The 16,197-nt window shown below is 37.8% G+C and overlaps 1 protein-coding gene across 14 annotated transcripts in view; it reads left to right on the top strand.

Annotated features, from left to right (window-relative positions):
* The window catches only part of STAT4 (signal transducer and activator of transcription 4), a 114,489-nt gene extending 99,551 nt beyond the window's left edge, over window positions 1-14,938 (top strand). For 9 of the 14 annotated variants that reach the window (XM_042994935.1, XM_042994929.1, XM_042994931.1 and 6 more), the window contains 9 exons: window positions 3,182-3,265; window positions 4,745-4,843; window positions 8,003-8,138; window positions 9,699-9,748; window positions 10,011-10,105; window positions 10,394-10,530; window positions 11,085-11,276; window positions 12,422-12,488; window positions 12,840-13,056. In XM_042994935.1, coding sequence (XP_042850869.1) covers window positions 3,182-3,265; window positions 4,745-4,843; window positions 8,003-8,138; window positions 9,699-9,748; window positions 10,011-10,105; window positions 10,394-10,530; window positions 11,085-11,276; window positions 12,422-12,488; window positions 12,840-13,041 — 1,062 coding nt within the window. In that variant the 3' untranslated portion in view covers window positions 13,042-13,056. Of the gene's footprint in view, window positions 1-3,181; window positions 3,266-4,744; window positions 4,844-8,002; window positions 8,139-9,698; window positions 9,749-10,010; window positions 10,106-10,393; window positions 10,531-11,084; window positions 11,277-12,421; window positions 12,489-12,839; window positions 13,057-14,636 lie in introns of those variants that run through there. The other 5 variants (XM_015543180.2, XM_042994936.1, XM_015543183.2 and 2 more) reach the window with 3 other exon arrangements.
* Window positions 14,939-16,197: the final 1,259 nt, after the last annotated feature.

The raw sequence follows: 16,197 nt of genomic DNA, 5'->3' as shown, positions 1-16,197 counted from the left end.
TAGATCATTTCTCCTAAAGCTGATTCTGCTGCCTCCAATCCTACCCTGAGTTTCTAGTCTCAATAATTCCACTTCTGTTTACAGGTTCCCACAGGCTTTTTTTTTTTTTAATTGTTGAAGCCTTTTATACCATCTCCAAATTTTCCACAACTCTTTTGAGACTAAACATAATGTGGATACAGCACATTGAGACTCATTGCCTCACAAATTCCACCCGAGGTTCTTGTTAAAATGCAGAATCTGATTCAGTAGGCTTAGGATAAGGCCAAAGATCCTGTTTTTCTAACAAGCTTTTATATGACAGTGCTGCTGGTCTTGGGAACATAGCAAGGTGCTGTAAGATTTCATCAAGGAAAACAGCAATCTCTGTCCCACTCTTTCCCACTCTAAACCCACTTTTCAGAGGTGATCATTTTTTGAGTTGAAGTATTATACTAACATCATACTAGCATTTTTTGAGAGAAAGAGAAAGAGAGAGAGAGAATCTCAAGCAGGCTCCATGCCTGGCACCGAACCCAATGCGGGGCTCAATCTCACGACAGTGAGATCATGACCTGAGGAAAATCAAGAGTTAGACTCTTAACTGACTGAACTACCCAGACGCCCCTACCATTTCTTGATTTTTTTTTTAAATTATATATCTGACTCCTGAATTCTTTCTATAAAAGGTTAAACTATGGCTCTTTTATACCAGATCTCCATACATGTAAATTTCCCCCCACCTTCACAGTATCATTATATAATATATTTTGGCTTAGTCAATATATTCAATGTTTACATTACTATGAGTATATAAAAATTATTAACAGCTGACCATATATCATAGTATAATTGTATTTCCATTCTTGTATTACTTTTAATTTTCCCTGGATTTATTAGTTGCCTCATTTTTTTTTTATTTCATCACTTTATTTTATGTACCTGTCACTAATATAGCCCAAAACCCTTCTTCAAAACTTGAAAACTTTTTGCAATATGGCCAAACAACTCAATCTGAGTTTTTGTTTTTTTCTTTTTTCTTGGCAACATCCCTCTGAGAATCCTCTATCACTTGCTCTAATTTGGGCTGATTGCCCTATGATTCTGTGCACAATTATTTTTTTTGGGGGGGGGGTTTTAATTCCTTTCACCATCATCCTAGGAAGTGCATTTTCTACTTTACTAGATATTGAGAAATTATTCTGTAAAGTGATGTTACCAACTCCCATCAGCAGTGTATGAGTGTTATCATTGGGTTATACTTTTGATCTTTTTTCTATTCCATTTTCTCTATTAGTTTTCTGGAATTTCTGCTAGCTTGTTATTGGAGTTTGTGTATTAATTCTTTACTATCTTTTCTATCCTATTTTTTTTAATTTCTTCATTTTTTTTGTTTTACTTTCTGGGACATTTCTTTCACCTTGTTTCCAGTCCTTCTGCTGACTTGTCTATTTCTCTTATTATATTTTTAATTATTAATTATTATTTTCTGAATGTTCCTTTTGATAGAATCTTAGTCTTGTTTCACTGATGTAATACATTTGTTACATCTTTAAGGATATTAATAAAGAGCTTTAAACATCTTGAAGAGCTTTTTAGTGAATACACACACACACACAAAAGGAGAGAGAGAAATACAATGAACCTTCCATTTATACATCACTCAACTTCAACAATGATTAACATTTGCCTGTCTTATTTCATCTGTTTTCCCCCTGTATGCACACTTTTTTTTCTGGAGTACTTAAATTCCAGATAGGATAACATCTTACTCATTGATATTTTGGTAGGCAAAACTTCTGGATAAGAGGTTTTTAAAAACCTTAACCACAGTACACTTAACACAAAAAAAAAAAAACAAACAAAAAAATGGCAATTTCTTAAAATCTTTCCTTAATAAAACTCCATTATTCAAATTTCTCCATTTTCTCAAAAAGATCTTTTTACAATTGGTTTGTGCAAATCAGTATCCAACTGATGTCCACCCATTATGATTGGTTGATTTGCCCCATTCTTATGCCATTTATTTGTTAAGCTAATGTATAAAACTGACCCTGATACATTTTTTGTAAACTCTTCATTTGCTTTTTTGCAGTATCTCTTTTCTCTGAGTTCTTTCTTGTTGATTTTTGTATCAATATTCATGTAACAGGTTTTGTCATGTTTGGTGATTGTCAAATGTTTGCTATTTAGGAGAAAGGCACTAAAAGTCTGGAAGCTCTATGTGCATGTTGGGAATTGTAGACTTAAGGGTGATTATTAGGACCTGAATGTCTCATTGGGGGCCCCCAAAGGCAATGTCTGTAAGTTGTCTCCTTGATCGTGTCCACTTCCCAGATGTCTTTCCTGGAGATGTCAAAGAAAGGGGCACAGACTTCTTCATAGACTTTTACAGGATCTTCCTCTTTTCTGCATTGTATCTTATCCCTTCCCTCAGTTTGGCCTTGGATCTGAAATGCAGATAGCCTCTCTAGTTCCTCTGATTCATCCACTCTAGACAGTAAACCTTCTGTCCCACTCCAGGGACAGGGAGGGGTGGGGACCTCATTACATGGGTTCAAAATTACTCCCCTGTTCAGCCCTCTTCACTCTCTGGCCTCAGGGCCTCAATGCTTCCAACCCCTTGTTCTGAGAGACACTGCCCCTCATTGCCACCCTCACTCCATACTCCCCCACCTCTCATTGGGCATCTAGATTATAGTTTTACTTTACTAAAAAGTTAACAAAACTTATTGCAGTTTCTGGAGGGAGCAGAGGAAAATACATGTTTTCCACCTGCCATGTTTAACCAGAAGGAAATCTTGCTTTCTTTTTAAATAAATTAATTATGATACTCACTTGTTTCTGTTATATCTACACACATATGCCTCACTTTTATTAATAGTTTGTAACTTGAAAGGACTAATTTTTAAAAATTAAAAATGAATAATTATTTGTCTGCACTTAAACTGATAAAAATATGCTGGAATTTTGAGTCAGAAGTTAAATTGTTATGGAGACTTAAAATCATTCTGTTTGTGGAAATGAAGATTTCTCACTCTGTATAATACTCTAAATAACTTCTTCAAATAATAAAAGGGAATGTTCCATAATAGGGAATGTTTAGGGCATTCAAGAATGTATTAATTTGTATAGAAGCAGGCCTACTAATAGATAGCAGGAATGCATTTGGAAGATAACAACTTACTTCTTTCTTCCTTAGGGCTGTCACATGGTGACTGAAGAGCTTCATTCTATAACCTTTGAAACACAGATCTGCCTCTATGGCCTGACCATAGATTTAGAGGTAGGTATCAATTAACTCTTTGCTAATAATATTTTCAGTAATTTGTTGTCATTTGTAGATGAAAGCTGAGTCTTTTATAGGTTTTAGTACATTCTCTATTTTGTTGTTGTTGTTGTTTTACTTTGGAAAATCATTATGTCAGTTACTAATTCGTCAACATTCTACTGTTAGAATGTATACTATTCTAGTTAAATATAAATGATAAAATCTCATGGGCATTATCAATTCGATACAGATTGAATTTCTTACCCATATTGCATGTTTGCTGGTTCGTTTTCTGGACTCTTCTGAGTCATGAATACTCAGTGGAAAGCCTTAAACTATGTCACATAGTGATGTATTTTCAAAATTTTAACCTTTACATAAAATCCCTCAGAAGGAAGATTTTTCTAGCGTAATGAGTAAAGACAAATGATAGGAACTTTAACAGTGCATTGATTTGATTCTCTTGTAACAGTCACCGTTGTGCTCAAAAAAGGAATAAAGAAATTCTGAGGATTAAATTGAACATGACTGACTCTGAGCTACTTGAAGGCAGGACATCATGACTTTGTCACTCCTTACCAGTGACTCACTCAATGTCTAGCACATAGTAGCTGTTCGACATCTGTCGAATAAATGAATGAACCAGTGCATGAATGAACAAACACGGTTTTACACACCCCAGATACGATCTTATTTGTCGGATGTATTGTTTTAAAGTCCTGCCTTTCTTTTGTTGTCTTGATGAATGTAAATTTGTAAAATGTTTCCATAAATGCCTTCCTCATCTCTTTTCCCTAAACTTCTATTTCTGTGACCTCTTAAGCTGGGTATTTTACTGTCTACAAAGATCTAACCTGTTATGGGGAAGGGACTAATGTAGGCTGATTGGTTCCACACACTATCTGTGAAAGCCTGTTTATTCCATGAGGTTGAAAACTCTGTACCAGTGCTACTAGGGTGAGTTCCACAGCAGACCAGGCAGCTATGTTTCTCCAGAATTGCTCACCTCTCCATCTTCTGCAGTTAAAACGCCCCATATTTAGTACTGACATTAATTAGACTGTCAGATCATAACTTGAATATATTGACCATTTCAGAGATAAATTTAAAATTAAATTCTTTAAAGTAAGTTATTAAGAGGACAGTTGCAAAATCAATACAACCTCTAATTAGCTGCATTTTAGTCTATATATATGAGAAAATATAAATATTTGTATGATGTCAAGGGAAGATATTGGAGAACCTAACTGACCAAGCAGTCTGAAAGAATTCCTGTTTCTATGGCTCCATTCATCCCTGTACTTTGACTCATACATGCTCAGAAAGTGCCCGTACCTTCACAAGTCATTTTAGTATCCAAGGCAGTGTAGACACCAGGATTAAAGGAGTGGAGCTGCCTTGAGATAGCCCTTCAGGGGACAGAGTCAAGTATAAAATCAGTGCAAGGTGCAACTACCTGTAATAACAGTGCTTTTTTTTTTTTTTTTAAACCAGACCAGCTCATTACCTGTGGTGATGATTTCCAATGTCAGTCAGTTACCTAATGCTTGGGCATCCATCATTTGGTACAATGTGTCAACCAATGATTCCCAGGTAGAGTCTCTATTCTTATTTCTCCTCCTTTAATTATATTTGATTTGTTTTATTGTCAATAAAACCCATATGCATCAAAAGATATATATATAGATAGATATATAGACATGAATTTTGAATATGTATCCATATATCTATATATATGAAATTTGGCATGACTTTTTGGGTTATTTTATTCCAGAACTCCAATATACTTAGTTGTATGAATCCTCTCTCATTTTATATTTAAAGCAATATATTCTGATGTGCTTGGACGCTGGGAAGGTTCCATTTAGCAAAACTGACAGACAGGTATTTGTTCTTCTGAGGGTCTGGTCACCTTCCAACTATGTGCATCACAGAGACTTCTAAGCCCATCCTGTGGCTCTGTTAATTGGGCTTGGGGAGACTTCTTGGTCTAGAATTTAGTATCTGACTGCTGTGTTTACCTCCTTACTTTCGGCCACACCTCCAAAGAGACTTTTCTACAAATGTAGAAAATTGGCTTCCAAATAAGTGACTAGAACATTAACCAATCTTGCCTAACCTACCCTCCGATTATAAATATTTTCAGGTTGATTATAGATTTAATCCATTCTAGGCTCAAGTTGGGTTTTAATGCCATCTGGTGGTTATTTGAAAAATAGATCAAAAAGTGGCCCTAAGTTACAAAGCAAGCCCAAAACAGATGCTCTTCTTATAAAGACAACCAGCGAAGGGAGTGGCAAAAAAGATGAGTCAGCCCTTCCCTTTGCTCCATCTTACAAAACCTCAGTGTTGTTGTCCTGGAAACCACCAAGGTGTAGAGAAAATAGGTCAAATGTAAATAACATTTCTTCCTAATTCAAAGCAAATATTCACTCTTAAGGGAAGAATTTTTTTTACCTTGGGTTCTAGCAACAAGAACAGACATAATGAGTTGGCTCTAAGTGTTCTTTCTCTTTTTTAAAAGTGGGCCTGGGGCGCCTGGGTGGCGCAGTCGGTTAAGCGTCCGACTTCAGCCAGGTCACGATCTCGCGGTCCGTGAGTTCGAGCCCCGCGTCGGGCTCTGGGCTGACGGCTCGGAGTCTGGAGCCTGTTTCCGATTCTGTGTCTCCCTCTCTCTCTGCCCCTCCCCCGTTCATGCTCTGTCTCTCTCTGTCCCAAAAATAAAATAAACGTTGAAAAAAAAAATTAAAAAAAAAAAAAAAAAAAAGTGGGCCTAATAAGGAAACAACATGGAAAATGACTCAGCCTTATTCTTTCTCATCCTCCGGTGCCCTGGCATCTGAAACAGATTAACTGTAGAGAGGAAACAGATAAACTGTAGAGAGGAAGGCTGCACGGGGTACATGGTACCTCGCTTCCTCTCAGGATAATAGTGAGAACAGGACTCATTAGAGAAGCCGCCTGGTCTTTAAAGCCAAGAAGAGCCTACACCCCTGGAAATAAATGCCATTTCCTGTTGCGAGCTACACATATTCAGAGCTTTTCATTCAACTCCAGGATGTAGGAGGGAAGATGGGTCACTTCTTTGTCCTTGGCACAGTACTGTTGCACTAAGATTTCCTCAGCATCCTTCTTCTGTAAGAAAGCCACCAAAGTTGTCATACTGACCATCCCAGATTCTACTCCGCTCCTGGATGAGGAATCTGGAGATGCAGATCATATATAGCTCCTAAAACTTGGATGCACAGCCTACTTAGAGTTCAGAATAACAATGAACTCTGGTTCTCTTCTTTATTCTATTCTGCTTCAAAACCCAAGCTCCTATACCTTGATTATATTCTATGCTTTTTGGTCATTTATCCAGACACAATTTTCTGGTTCAGGGGAAACTGCTTTTCCAGAAACTCTCTCTCACCATTCCTCCCCTTCCTATCTCCCACTCTTTGTTGGTGTTGGGTGCTGTGTCTTCTTTCAGTCCCATTTTCTGAAATCTCTTGGATTGATTCTTTTTCTTGCTGCCCAGCTTAGTTCCCGCTCACCAAAGGCCTTCTCCCTGCACTGCACTAGGTTAGTTAATTCTTGCCCTGCTACTCTCCTTAGGACATCTTTTTTGGCTTTCACACCTTCTGCTTCCCAGTAATCTGAGATAAAGTCTTCTCTTTCATTAATGTTGACCCAGTTCCTGGTACAAGCAATCTTGTTTGCAGTTAATCACACAGAAGATGCTGCTGTCCAGATCAAAAGAAAAGACTACTTTATTATACATAAAACAGGACTCAGGTGAATTATGAATTCATAGTGTAGGGTCACCTTCTTTAGCCTGAAACTTAACCATTTTTGTGCTGTGGGATGCTTTGTTTGTTCAAGGTGTAACTTGTACCAACCCGTGATAAACTAATAACTTGATATAGGTTTTGTTTAAGATTATTAGTTCAGAAAAGAGTATTTGTCCGATGACTTGTTGGACAATGTTAAGTACTTATATGAGTTAATTGATAGCCCATAGTCTATGGAAATTTAAAAGATGCCCAATTATTCTTTCAAGGATAGATGGAGCCATATATGTTATTGGACTCAAAGATTAAGGAACTCTTTAGGAAAAGACAAAATCGGTTCAATTAAAAAGCACAACAGAAGTGCACCTGGGTGGCTCTGTCGGTTAAGCCCCTGACTCTTGATGTCAGTTCAATTCCTGATCCCAGGGTCGTGGGATTGAGTCCTGCATCTGGCTCTGTGCTGAGCATGGAGCTTGCTTAGGATTCTCTCTCTCTTTCTCTCTGTCTCTGCCCCTCTCCCCCATTAATGCTCTCTCTCTCTAAAAATAAAATAAATCCTTGGGGCGCCTGGGTGGCTCAGTCGGTTAAGCGGCCGACTTCGGCTCAGGTCATGATCTCATGGTCCGTGAGTTCAAGCCCTGTGTCGGGCTCTGTGCTGACAGCTCGGAGCCTGGAGCCTGTTTCAGATTCTGTGTCTCCCTCTCTCTGACCCTCCCCTGCTCATGCTCTGTTTCTCTCTGTCTCAAAAATAAATAAACGTTAAAAATAAAATAAATCCTTTAAAAAAAGCAGTTCAAAAGATACCCCAACTTTAAAAAACTAAAGAAGTAAAAATGAAAGGCACAAGAGAGATGAGACAATATTCTGTATTAACTTAGATTGGCATGAAGAGTTTAAAACAGGAACTTTATATATTGAATTATAGTGTGCTCAATGTAATTAATGAATATAATCATCATTAAAAACTCTATTTCAGAACTTGGTTTTTTTTAATAATCCTCCGTCTGCCACTTTGAGTCAACTCCTGGAAGTGATGAGCTGGCAGTTTTCATCATACGTAGGTCGTGGCCTTAACTCAGATCAACTCAATATGTTGGCAGAGAAGCTTACAGGTGAGAGCTGGTAGATGTAGAAGACTTGGCCTCTGTTTTGGGTACTCAAGTATTTTAGAGAACAAGGTGATATTACTACTACCGATAAGAATAATAATGATAGTCATAATTTATTGACTGTCTACCATATTGTGAGGCACAGAGCTAAATGTTATGTTTTCTTTCTTCAGAAAGGGTATCTCATTGTTTTCTACATTTTATAGATGAGGGTACTTAGTTTCAGACGTTAAGTGACTTGCCATGGCTGCGTGGCTAGTACACAGCAGAGCCAAGACATGGGCCAGGTCTGTCCAGGTCCAAAGCCCCTTCCTTTCCATTCCACTCTCCAGTCTCCAGGGTGTTTCTGTGCCATTTCCACTGAGTGTGACGTGAAGCCTTGATGGTGCCTTGATCCTTCACGTCAATATCACAATGGTCATTAACAACTGGACAGTAGCTGATTCCAGGACCAGGGAATTTACTAGAAATTCAAAGCCACCCATGCAATACTTAATCCTCCGTATCAAGAAAGTTTCAGTTTTGACTAGTATTTTTTAAACTTGCAAAATAGTCATTGGTACTTCATATAGTGACTATAGTGTAAGTTTTTTCTAAAAGAATTTCAAAAGACATCTACATTTTGACAAGTCTGGGTGAACACATTTAGCATTGGATTTGTATGCATTTCTAGTTAAAGTAGGGCCAAAGATGGATTTGAGCAACAGCAGTGAAATCGTGTGTAATTTGGCAAGTGATGCTGGGTTGCCACTTGTACCTACTATGTGATCAATAGGTATTTAAATAAAGCAGACCTATTGAAAAAAATAAATAAATAAATAAATAAATAAATAAATCAGACCTTTGGGGAATATTGAAAAATTTAGTTAATGTGAATATGCTTTTTGAACTTTAGTTTATAAATTCAATAGTAGGCATTCAGTAAATATTTGTTGACTGAATAAAGTTTTTAAATATATAGTACAGATAGTGGCCATACCCTTTCAGATTATTATCAAATTATCCTTGTGGGTTATAATTTCCTTAAAAATGTAGATAGAAACTTGTGTATCCTTTCATTTCCCTGGATCAGAGTAGTCAAAGGCTCCTTATTGCCTAATGGATCTCTAGTTCATTCTTTTCATGGCAATAATCAGGACTCCTGGTAATCTGGCTGTATCTAACTTACATAAATTTATGTTTATTAACCAACATTAGGCAGCTCTTACTGTCTCCTACCTAAGCCATGTTCATGTCCACTATGCCTCATCCTGCATTATTCTTACTACTGGAGTGGTTTATTCATCCTCCTGTGATAACTTATATCCTATTCATTCACTGGGGACCTGGTCCTAAAAACTCACCCTCTTCCTAAAACTATCTTAGCTCCTCCACTAAAAAGAATTTTTCTTAGATGATAAATTTCGTATCTTACATCTTTACTGTTCCTAGTATTAAGCACACTGTAAACCCATAGCAAGTGCTTAAGAAATTCTTGAAAGGGGCTGGGCAAAATCTAAATTGAGCACCATATTGAAGAGTTTAATTGTTTAATAAAAATCTCATTCTTTTCTTTCATTTTAGTCCAGTCTAGCTACAATGATGGTCATCTCACCTGGGCCAAGTTCTGCAAGGTACAAACAGGGGAACAAGAATATCATTTAGATCATTTTTTAGTAGTGCTTCTTTTTAAGCCTCCATAGTATAATTGGGGTTTTAAGGGTTTCCTGGATGCAGTTATTTTTTTAACTCTATTGTCTGACTTAGAGGAAATATTTCATTGAAAAATGAAACTTGAATTATTATATCAATTACTATTGAAATAGTATTTGAAATAATATTCAATTATTACCATTGAAATAATCATTGTCCTAACATGTTTTTTTATTCCACTAGGAACACTTACCTGGTAAATCATTTACCTTCTGGACATGGCTTGAAGCAATATTAGATCTAATTAAGAAACACATTCTTCCTCTTTGGATCGATGGGTGAGTTACAGGTTCTATTTTCCATAAGAGTTCATTAGGTTCTTATTTTTATGCTGGTTTTTTTTCCCTTCTTTTTCTTTTCTTTTTAAACATGTTTAGTGTCGGGGGGGGGTGGGAATGGTTCGGTTTCCTACATTCTTCACAGAGTACTGATATCTAATCTTAGAAGACTATTTCATTGACTTTTATTACACTCAGTACTAATCTGTTCTTTGTGGATGAAATAAATGCAAGTGTAATAAATCATAGTGTTTGATCAGATAAAACTATGCATTGTTCTATTTTTAGGTATGTCATGGGCTTTGTTAGCAAAGAGAAGGAACGACTCTTGCTAAAGGATAAAATGCCTGGAACCTTTTTGTTAAGATTCAGTGAAAGCCACCTTGGAGGAATAACTTTCACCTGGGTAGACCATTCTGAAAATGGTACATGCTTACTCTTGTTTATTCATGTGAAGTTAGTATTCACTTTGACTATTGGTGTTTCAGTTTTCAGAAGTGTGTAGTGTGTGTTCTGTTTTTCATGTGTTCGGTGAGCTTGAATATTAGTTGTTACAGTTGTCCCAGAAGAGAGAACCGTGAATTTTTCACAGCCTATGTGGGTGTCCTCTATCATATGGCCATATGTACCATCCACACTGCAGAAAAGGGCTAGCATTGTTTTATAGCCAGTGACATAAAGATAACGTGGGTAGGAAGAATGTCCGCAAAGAATGCCCTGCAGAAGCCTGAATATTCCTCCCCTCACCCACCCTTTTTTTTTAAGTTTATTTATTTTGAAAGAGAGAGAGGGAGAATGGGGGAGGGGCGAAAGAGAAGCAGCATGTGAGAATCCCAAGCAGGTTTCACACTGTCAGCATAGAGCATGACGTGGGACTTGATCTCACGAACCATGAGATCATGACCTGGGCCCAAACCAAGAGCTGGATGCTTAACCAACTGAGCCACCCAGAGGCCCCTCACCCTTTCTGTTTTTCCAGGAGAAGTGAGATTCCACTCTGTAGAACCCTACAATAAAGGCCGGTTGTCTGCTCTGCCATTTGCTGATATCCTTCGAGACTACAAGGTTATTATGGCTGAAAACATTCCTGAAAACCCTCTGAAGTTCCTTTATCCTGACATTCCCAAAGACAAAGCCTTCGGTAAACACTACAGCTCCCAGCCGTGCGAAGGTTAGTTTCTTTCAGTTTGCTTGTTTTGTCCAGATTTTGGAAAATGACCTCATACTGGAGTAAACAAAGTTCTTCTTTTTATGTTTACTTTGATCATCATAAGACCTAGGGGGTACATGGAGGTCAAAGCCTTAGAAATGAAGTAGTGTGTCAGTTTCTGAGGAGGGATGGCTGGGGCTGTCCAACTCCAGCAGAGTAGTTAGTAATCAATAGTTGTGACAGGACTTAACCATGGCATGGTGGCCTCTTACAGCCACTTGTAGAGTTTGAGTTTTCTCCTTCCTAAAATAGAAGTGGTGCTGACTTCACCTCTATGACTTTGGGAGAAGAAAAATAATGAGGAAGTAATGATTAGAAAGCTGTCACAAGTTAGGCGAGTTTGTTTTCTGCAAAAGAAGCCTGGGGTTTACAAGCTTTATATTTTTTACCTACTATCATCGCACAACTCAGATTGTATGGTTATTTGGCAGGGAGGGGACAAAGGGGTCTGTGCTTCATTCCCCACTACTGCTGGCCTACCAATAACAAGTCTTGACATGCCTGCCTTTCCTGGTTGCAAAGGGGCTTAAATAACACCTGATCAAAATAAGCAATTGGTAAATATTTGTTAAATACATGACAGGACATAAATAAAATTAGCTATGTAACTGTAATGTAAGTTCACCATTCTGTGTCTCTAATAAAAGCGTATATGATCCATTACAATGTTCATGGATAGCCACTAAATCTACGAGCACCATCTTGTGAAATATCCTGCAGTTGTTAACTCCTAGATGGTGACTTGCTGCTGCCCTAGAGTTACCTTAAATCCCTCCAGCACACAAATAAATCAGTCTTTACAATCAAACTTAAACATAACATAGAAGATAGAAGATAGGTAATATAGCTCACTCTCAATTTTTCCCATGCATTTTGGAGACAGTAATATGCAAAGTCAGATTAGGCCTATCAAGAGATTTGTTTTTCTCTTCTGGCACATTTCAGGTTCTCTAAAATACTGTTTCATCTATTCAGCTAAAAATTTTTGTGAATCGCTAAACAATCATATTATCTCTCTTCTTTTTAACATTACTTATATTTTTCTAGACTCTTTAATAATTTTATCAATAATATTGGTAACATTTTATCCTGCCTTTCTTTTCTAGTCTCAAGACCAACAGAAAGGGGGGACAAAGGTTATGTTCCATCTGTATTTATCCCCATTTCAACAATGTAAGTAACCTTAGCCACATGTAAAATATCTATTATTGAATTTATTTTTTAAAAACTAAGGTTTTCTACAGGAAATTGAAGGATAGAGCAGAGTACATATACCTGACAATAAAGCATTTCAATGCTCAATGTCCCATTTTCTTTAATACATAAAGCGACTCTTCAGAATGCTCCATAGTCTACCATAACTGGAATTATAAAGTTGCCCTTCTATATGCTGTATATTCCATAATAGGCTGAGTGCTCTCATTTCAAACAATGAATTAGGCATCTCCATGTCACAAATAGATGAAGCCCTAGAAATGAGTGCCATTTAATCCTTTTCAATATGTACTTTGTTATCTCTTTAAGCCGAAGTGATTCAACTGAGCCACATTCTCCAACAGATCTTCTTCCCATGTCTCCAAGTGTATATGCAGTGCTGAGAGAAAACCTGAGTCCCACAACAATTGAAACTGCAGTATGTTCCCTTTCTTTTCCATTGCTGGTCAGGGGCACTCCTAATGAAGCAAATGTGGTACCTGTTACTCAAAAGGGCTCAAGTTCTGCCTGAGAAGTGAGAAAACACATCTGTTGGAACAATTCCATGTGCATAACACTGGGTGTGTCTGTATGTTGCTGTGGGTCACTGACATTATGGGCATTGAAAGCAGACACCTTCCCTCATTTGAACTGCTTTATGTTCTTTCCATCAAAAGCCACTAAAGGGTGAAGTATTCCTGTGCCTCACTCATGTTCTCTTTGTCTCTACTTTCACCATTGGCCACTGGTCAATATTTATTTTAGTTCACGCATCACAAATTCCAATTCTTCTTGATTAATTGTCACTTACATTAGTCTTCAAGTAGTATATGAATTACAATCAATAGCAGCATAATAATACCCTTCTGAGAAGTGAGTCACAATCTTAAATGCGAAATGTGATTTAGGATGCATTTTATCTATTATTGCTCCTCAATACCATCAGGTGATTCAAACCCCCAATTTACATACGGATGAACATACTAGAATAATAGAATCTTGGAGAGACCCTGAGCCCCACGAGATTTCTATCTGGTGTTGGGAGAAAAATTTTTACTTTACCCATCAAGATTCATTTGGCTAATCTAAGAATTAAATTGACATGAAACGGATGAATAGGAGAAAGCCAAATAATTACTAACTAAATGAAGTACTAAGAGAGAGGCCATTAGAATTTGAGGCTCACAGTCAGACACTTGAGGCTTATATGCCATTCTGAGCCAAGGAAAAGGGGCTAGGAGTATGGGACTTCAAAGGAATGAAGACAATTCACAGGAAGATGAAAAAGAGTAAACATTTCATAAGTAAATGTTTGCTGGACCATACGGAAACGATGGGACACAGAGAAGAATTTTAACAAACAAAGTGTTCATTCCTCCCTGTCTACCATACCTAGTTCATATTATACTGTAGTTATCTATGGTGATAGCTCCCTTCCTGGAGCAGGTCCTCTATCTAAATGCTTTTAGACAGGCGGAAAGTCAAAGTTTCTTCCTGAGCCTTTTGTTTCTTAAAAATAATCATCCTAGGGGCACTTGGGTGACTCAGTCGGTTGAGCGTCTGACTTCAGCTCAGGTCATGATCTCATAGCTCTGTGAGTTCGAGCCCCGCATCGGGCTCTGTGCTGACGGCTCGGAGCCTGGAGCCTGCTTTGGATTCTGTGTCTCCCTCTCTCTCTGCCCCTAACCCACTAGCATTCTGTCTCTGTCTCTCTCAAAAATAAATAAACATTAAAAAAATAATAATCATCATCATCCTAAAATAATCCACATGCTAAAAAGACACATTTTGGGGTGGAAAATATTACTCCTCTACACAGGTTATAAATCAAGTGAGTTTTAGTCCTTCTCTTGAAGATTTCCAGGGATGGAAAATCCATAGTCCCCTCTGACAGCTTATTTCAGTGTTAGTTGTCTTAAATCATTTAGCTATAAGAGAACTTTTGCTACACTTTACAAGCATTTTCTCATTACATTTTTGTGGGATGAAATTTGTGAATACTTAGTAGTTAATTAGTAGAAATATTATGATGTATATAGTAGATAAGAGACTGTTTACCTAAGAAATTATGGCTTATTTGCAAAACTAATAGTTTCCTCAAAAATCATTTTCATTTTCCAATTTTAGATGAAGTCTCCATATTCTGCTGAATGACAGGATAAACCCTTGACACTCAAAAGAAGGAAGCAAATGAAAAAGCTTAAAGACTGATCTTTGCCAACAATCATATCTTATTTCTTCAGCTTTGTATAGACCAATTTCCAGGAAATGGTTGAAGTCTGAAGCTCTCCTTTCACTGGCATGACACCACCAATTGGGAATGTTTTGATTGGAATGCTAAAAACCAACGCTTCAGATAAACTTGCAAGATAAGACACTTGAAGAAACCACTGTTAATGTAACATTAACAAAAGACTCGTTTGTATATATTTGTTTCATTTCTGATTTTTTTCTCACATGTTACTTATGATTTTGGCTCCAGAAGGATTAAGTATTAAGATTTCAGAATAGAGGCACCTTGCTGTCTCAGTCAGAAGAGCATGTGACTCTTGATCTTGGGGTTGTGAGTTTGAGCCCCACATTGGATGTAGAATTACTTAAAAATAAAATCTTTAAAAAAAAAAAAAGAAAAAAGATTTCAGAATAGGTCAAGAATGATAGAGTCACACCTACATCAGTCAAAAACCAGCAAGAAGGCCTAAGAGAAAAGCCAAATACGCTAATGTCCTGAGTTCTGGCAGGTAAGAGTCGTCACAATAGATACCAGATGGAAGGAACGGTGGGACACGAACAACAGCAATTCACAGGGTGTCCTGGAATGAATTATGAAGCCTCGTGATTGCCATGTCAATACTGTCCCAACTTTGGGGTTTACAGCTGTTGGTACCACTGCCGGGGACGACCTCTCCTTAGGGGAAGGAATTCAGTATCATTCTGTGGTGGTAGTCTCAGGTAAATTGCACTGAAAGTAGGTACAGAGGTAAAAATCTCATGAAACAAGGGCTCTAGAAGGGCTTGGACTAGGTGAGTCCTATGATCCTTTCCAGCTCTGAGTCTCCAGTCCCATGAATCCAACTTGAGTCTGGGAAAGCAGTTTAGGATGAAGAGAAGTTCCATCCCTTCAGTTTTCTCCGGTGATGAGGGAGGAGAGGGGTTTTACTGGATGCTAATACAAGTATATAAGCTGCAGATCTTTTCTGATCCTTGCCTTGCTTTAGTGGTGACATTGCCCAGATACTGCCCTTAGTTACTAATGCAGGATCCCCCAATACCCAAGACCTGGAGAGGTCTCTATGTCTATAAGCCCTAGGGAAGTTGTTGAACCAGGTGAGGAAGTCACAATACCAAGACATCTGCCATGACCAACTACAAAAAATCTTGTTGCTGGTGTTCAAGGTGAGGTCTGACTGCAGAATCAGAGATGACCATTCCCTCTGGAGGATCTCTCTGTAACTTCTTCTGCCCACCTTTTATTCCTGAGGCAAGCCACACAGAGAGAGGCTAATGTGTAATGGAAAAGGTTACAAAGAAGAAAAAAAAAAGGTTTTAATATAACCTGTATTCTCTCTTAAAGAGAGTCCATCTTACCAATTTCATCCTTTATACCCACTCACATGCGCCCGACTGGATCTTATACTGTTCTTTGAGAGGCAAGCTCTGCACCTGCCCCAAGGCCAGTTCCCTTATT

This window comes from Panthera tigris, chromosome C1, assembly GCF_018350195.1.
Source record: "Panthera tigris isolate Pti1 chromosome C1, P.tigris_Pti1_mat1.1, whole genome shotgun sequence".
NCBI classification, from domain to species: Eukaryota; Metazoa; Chordata; class Mammalia; order Carnivora; family Felidae; genus Panthera; species Panthera tigris.
This window is presented reverse-complemented; position numbering and strand designations above follow the sequence as displayed.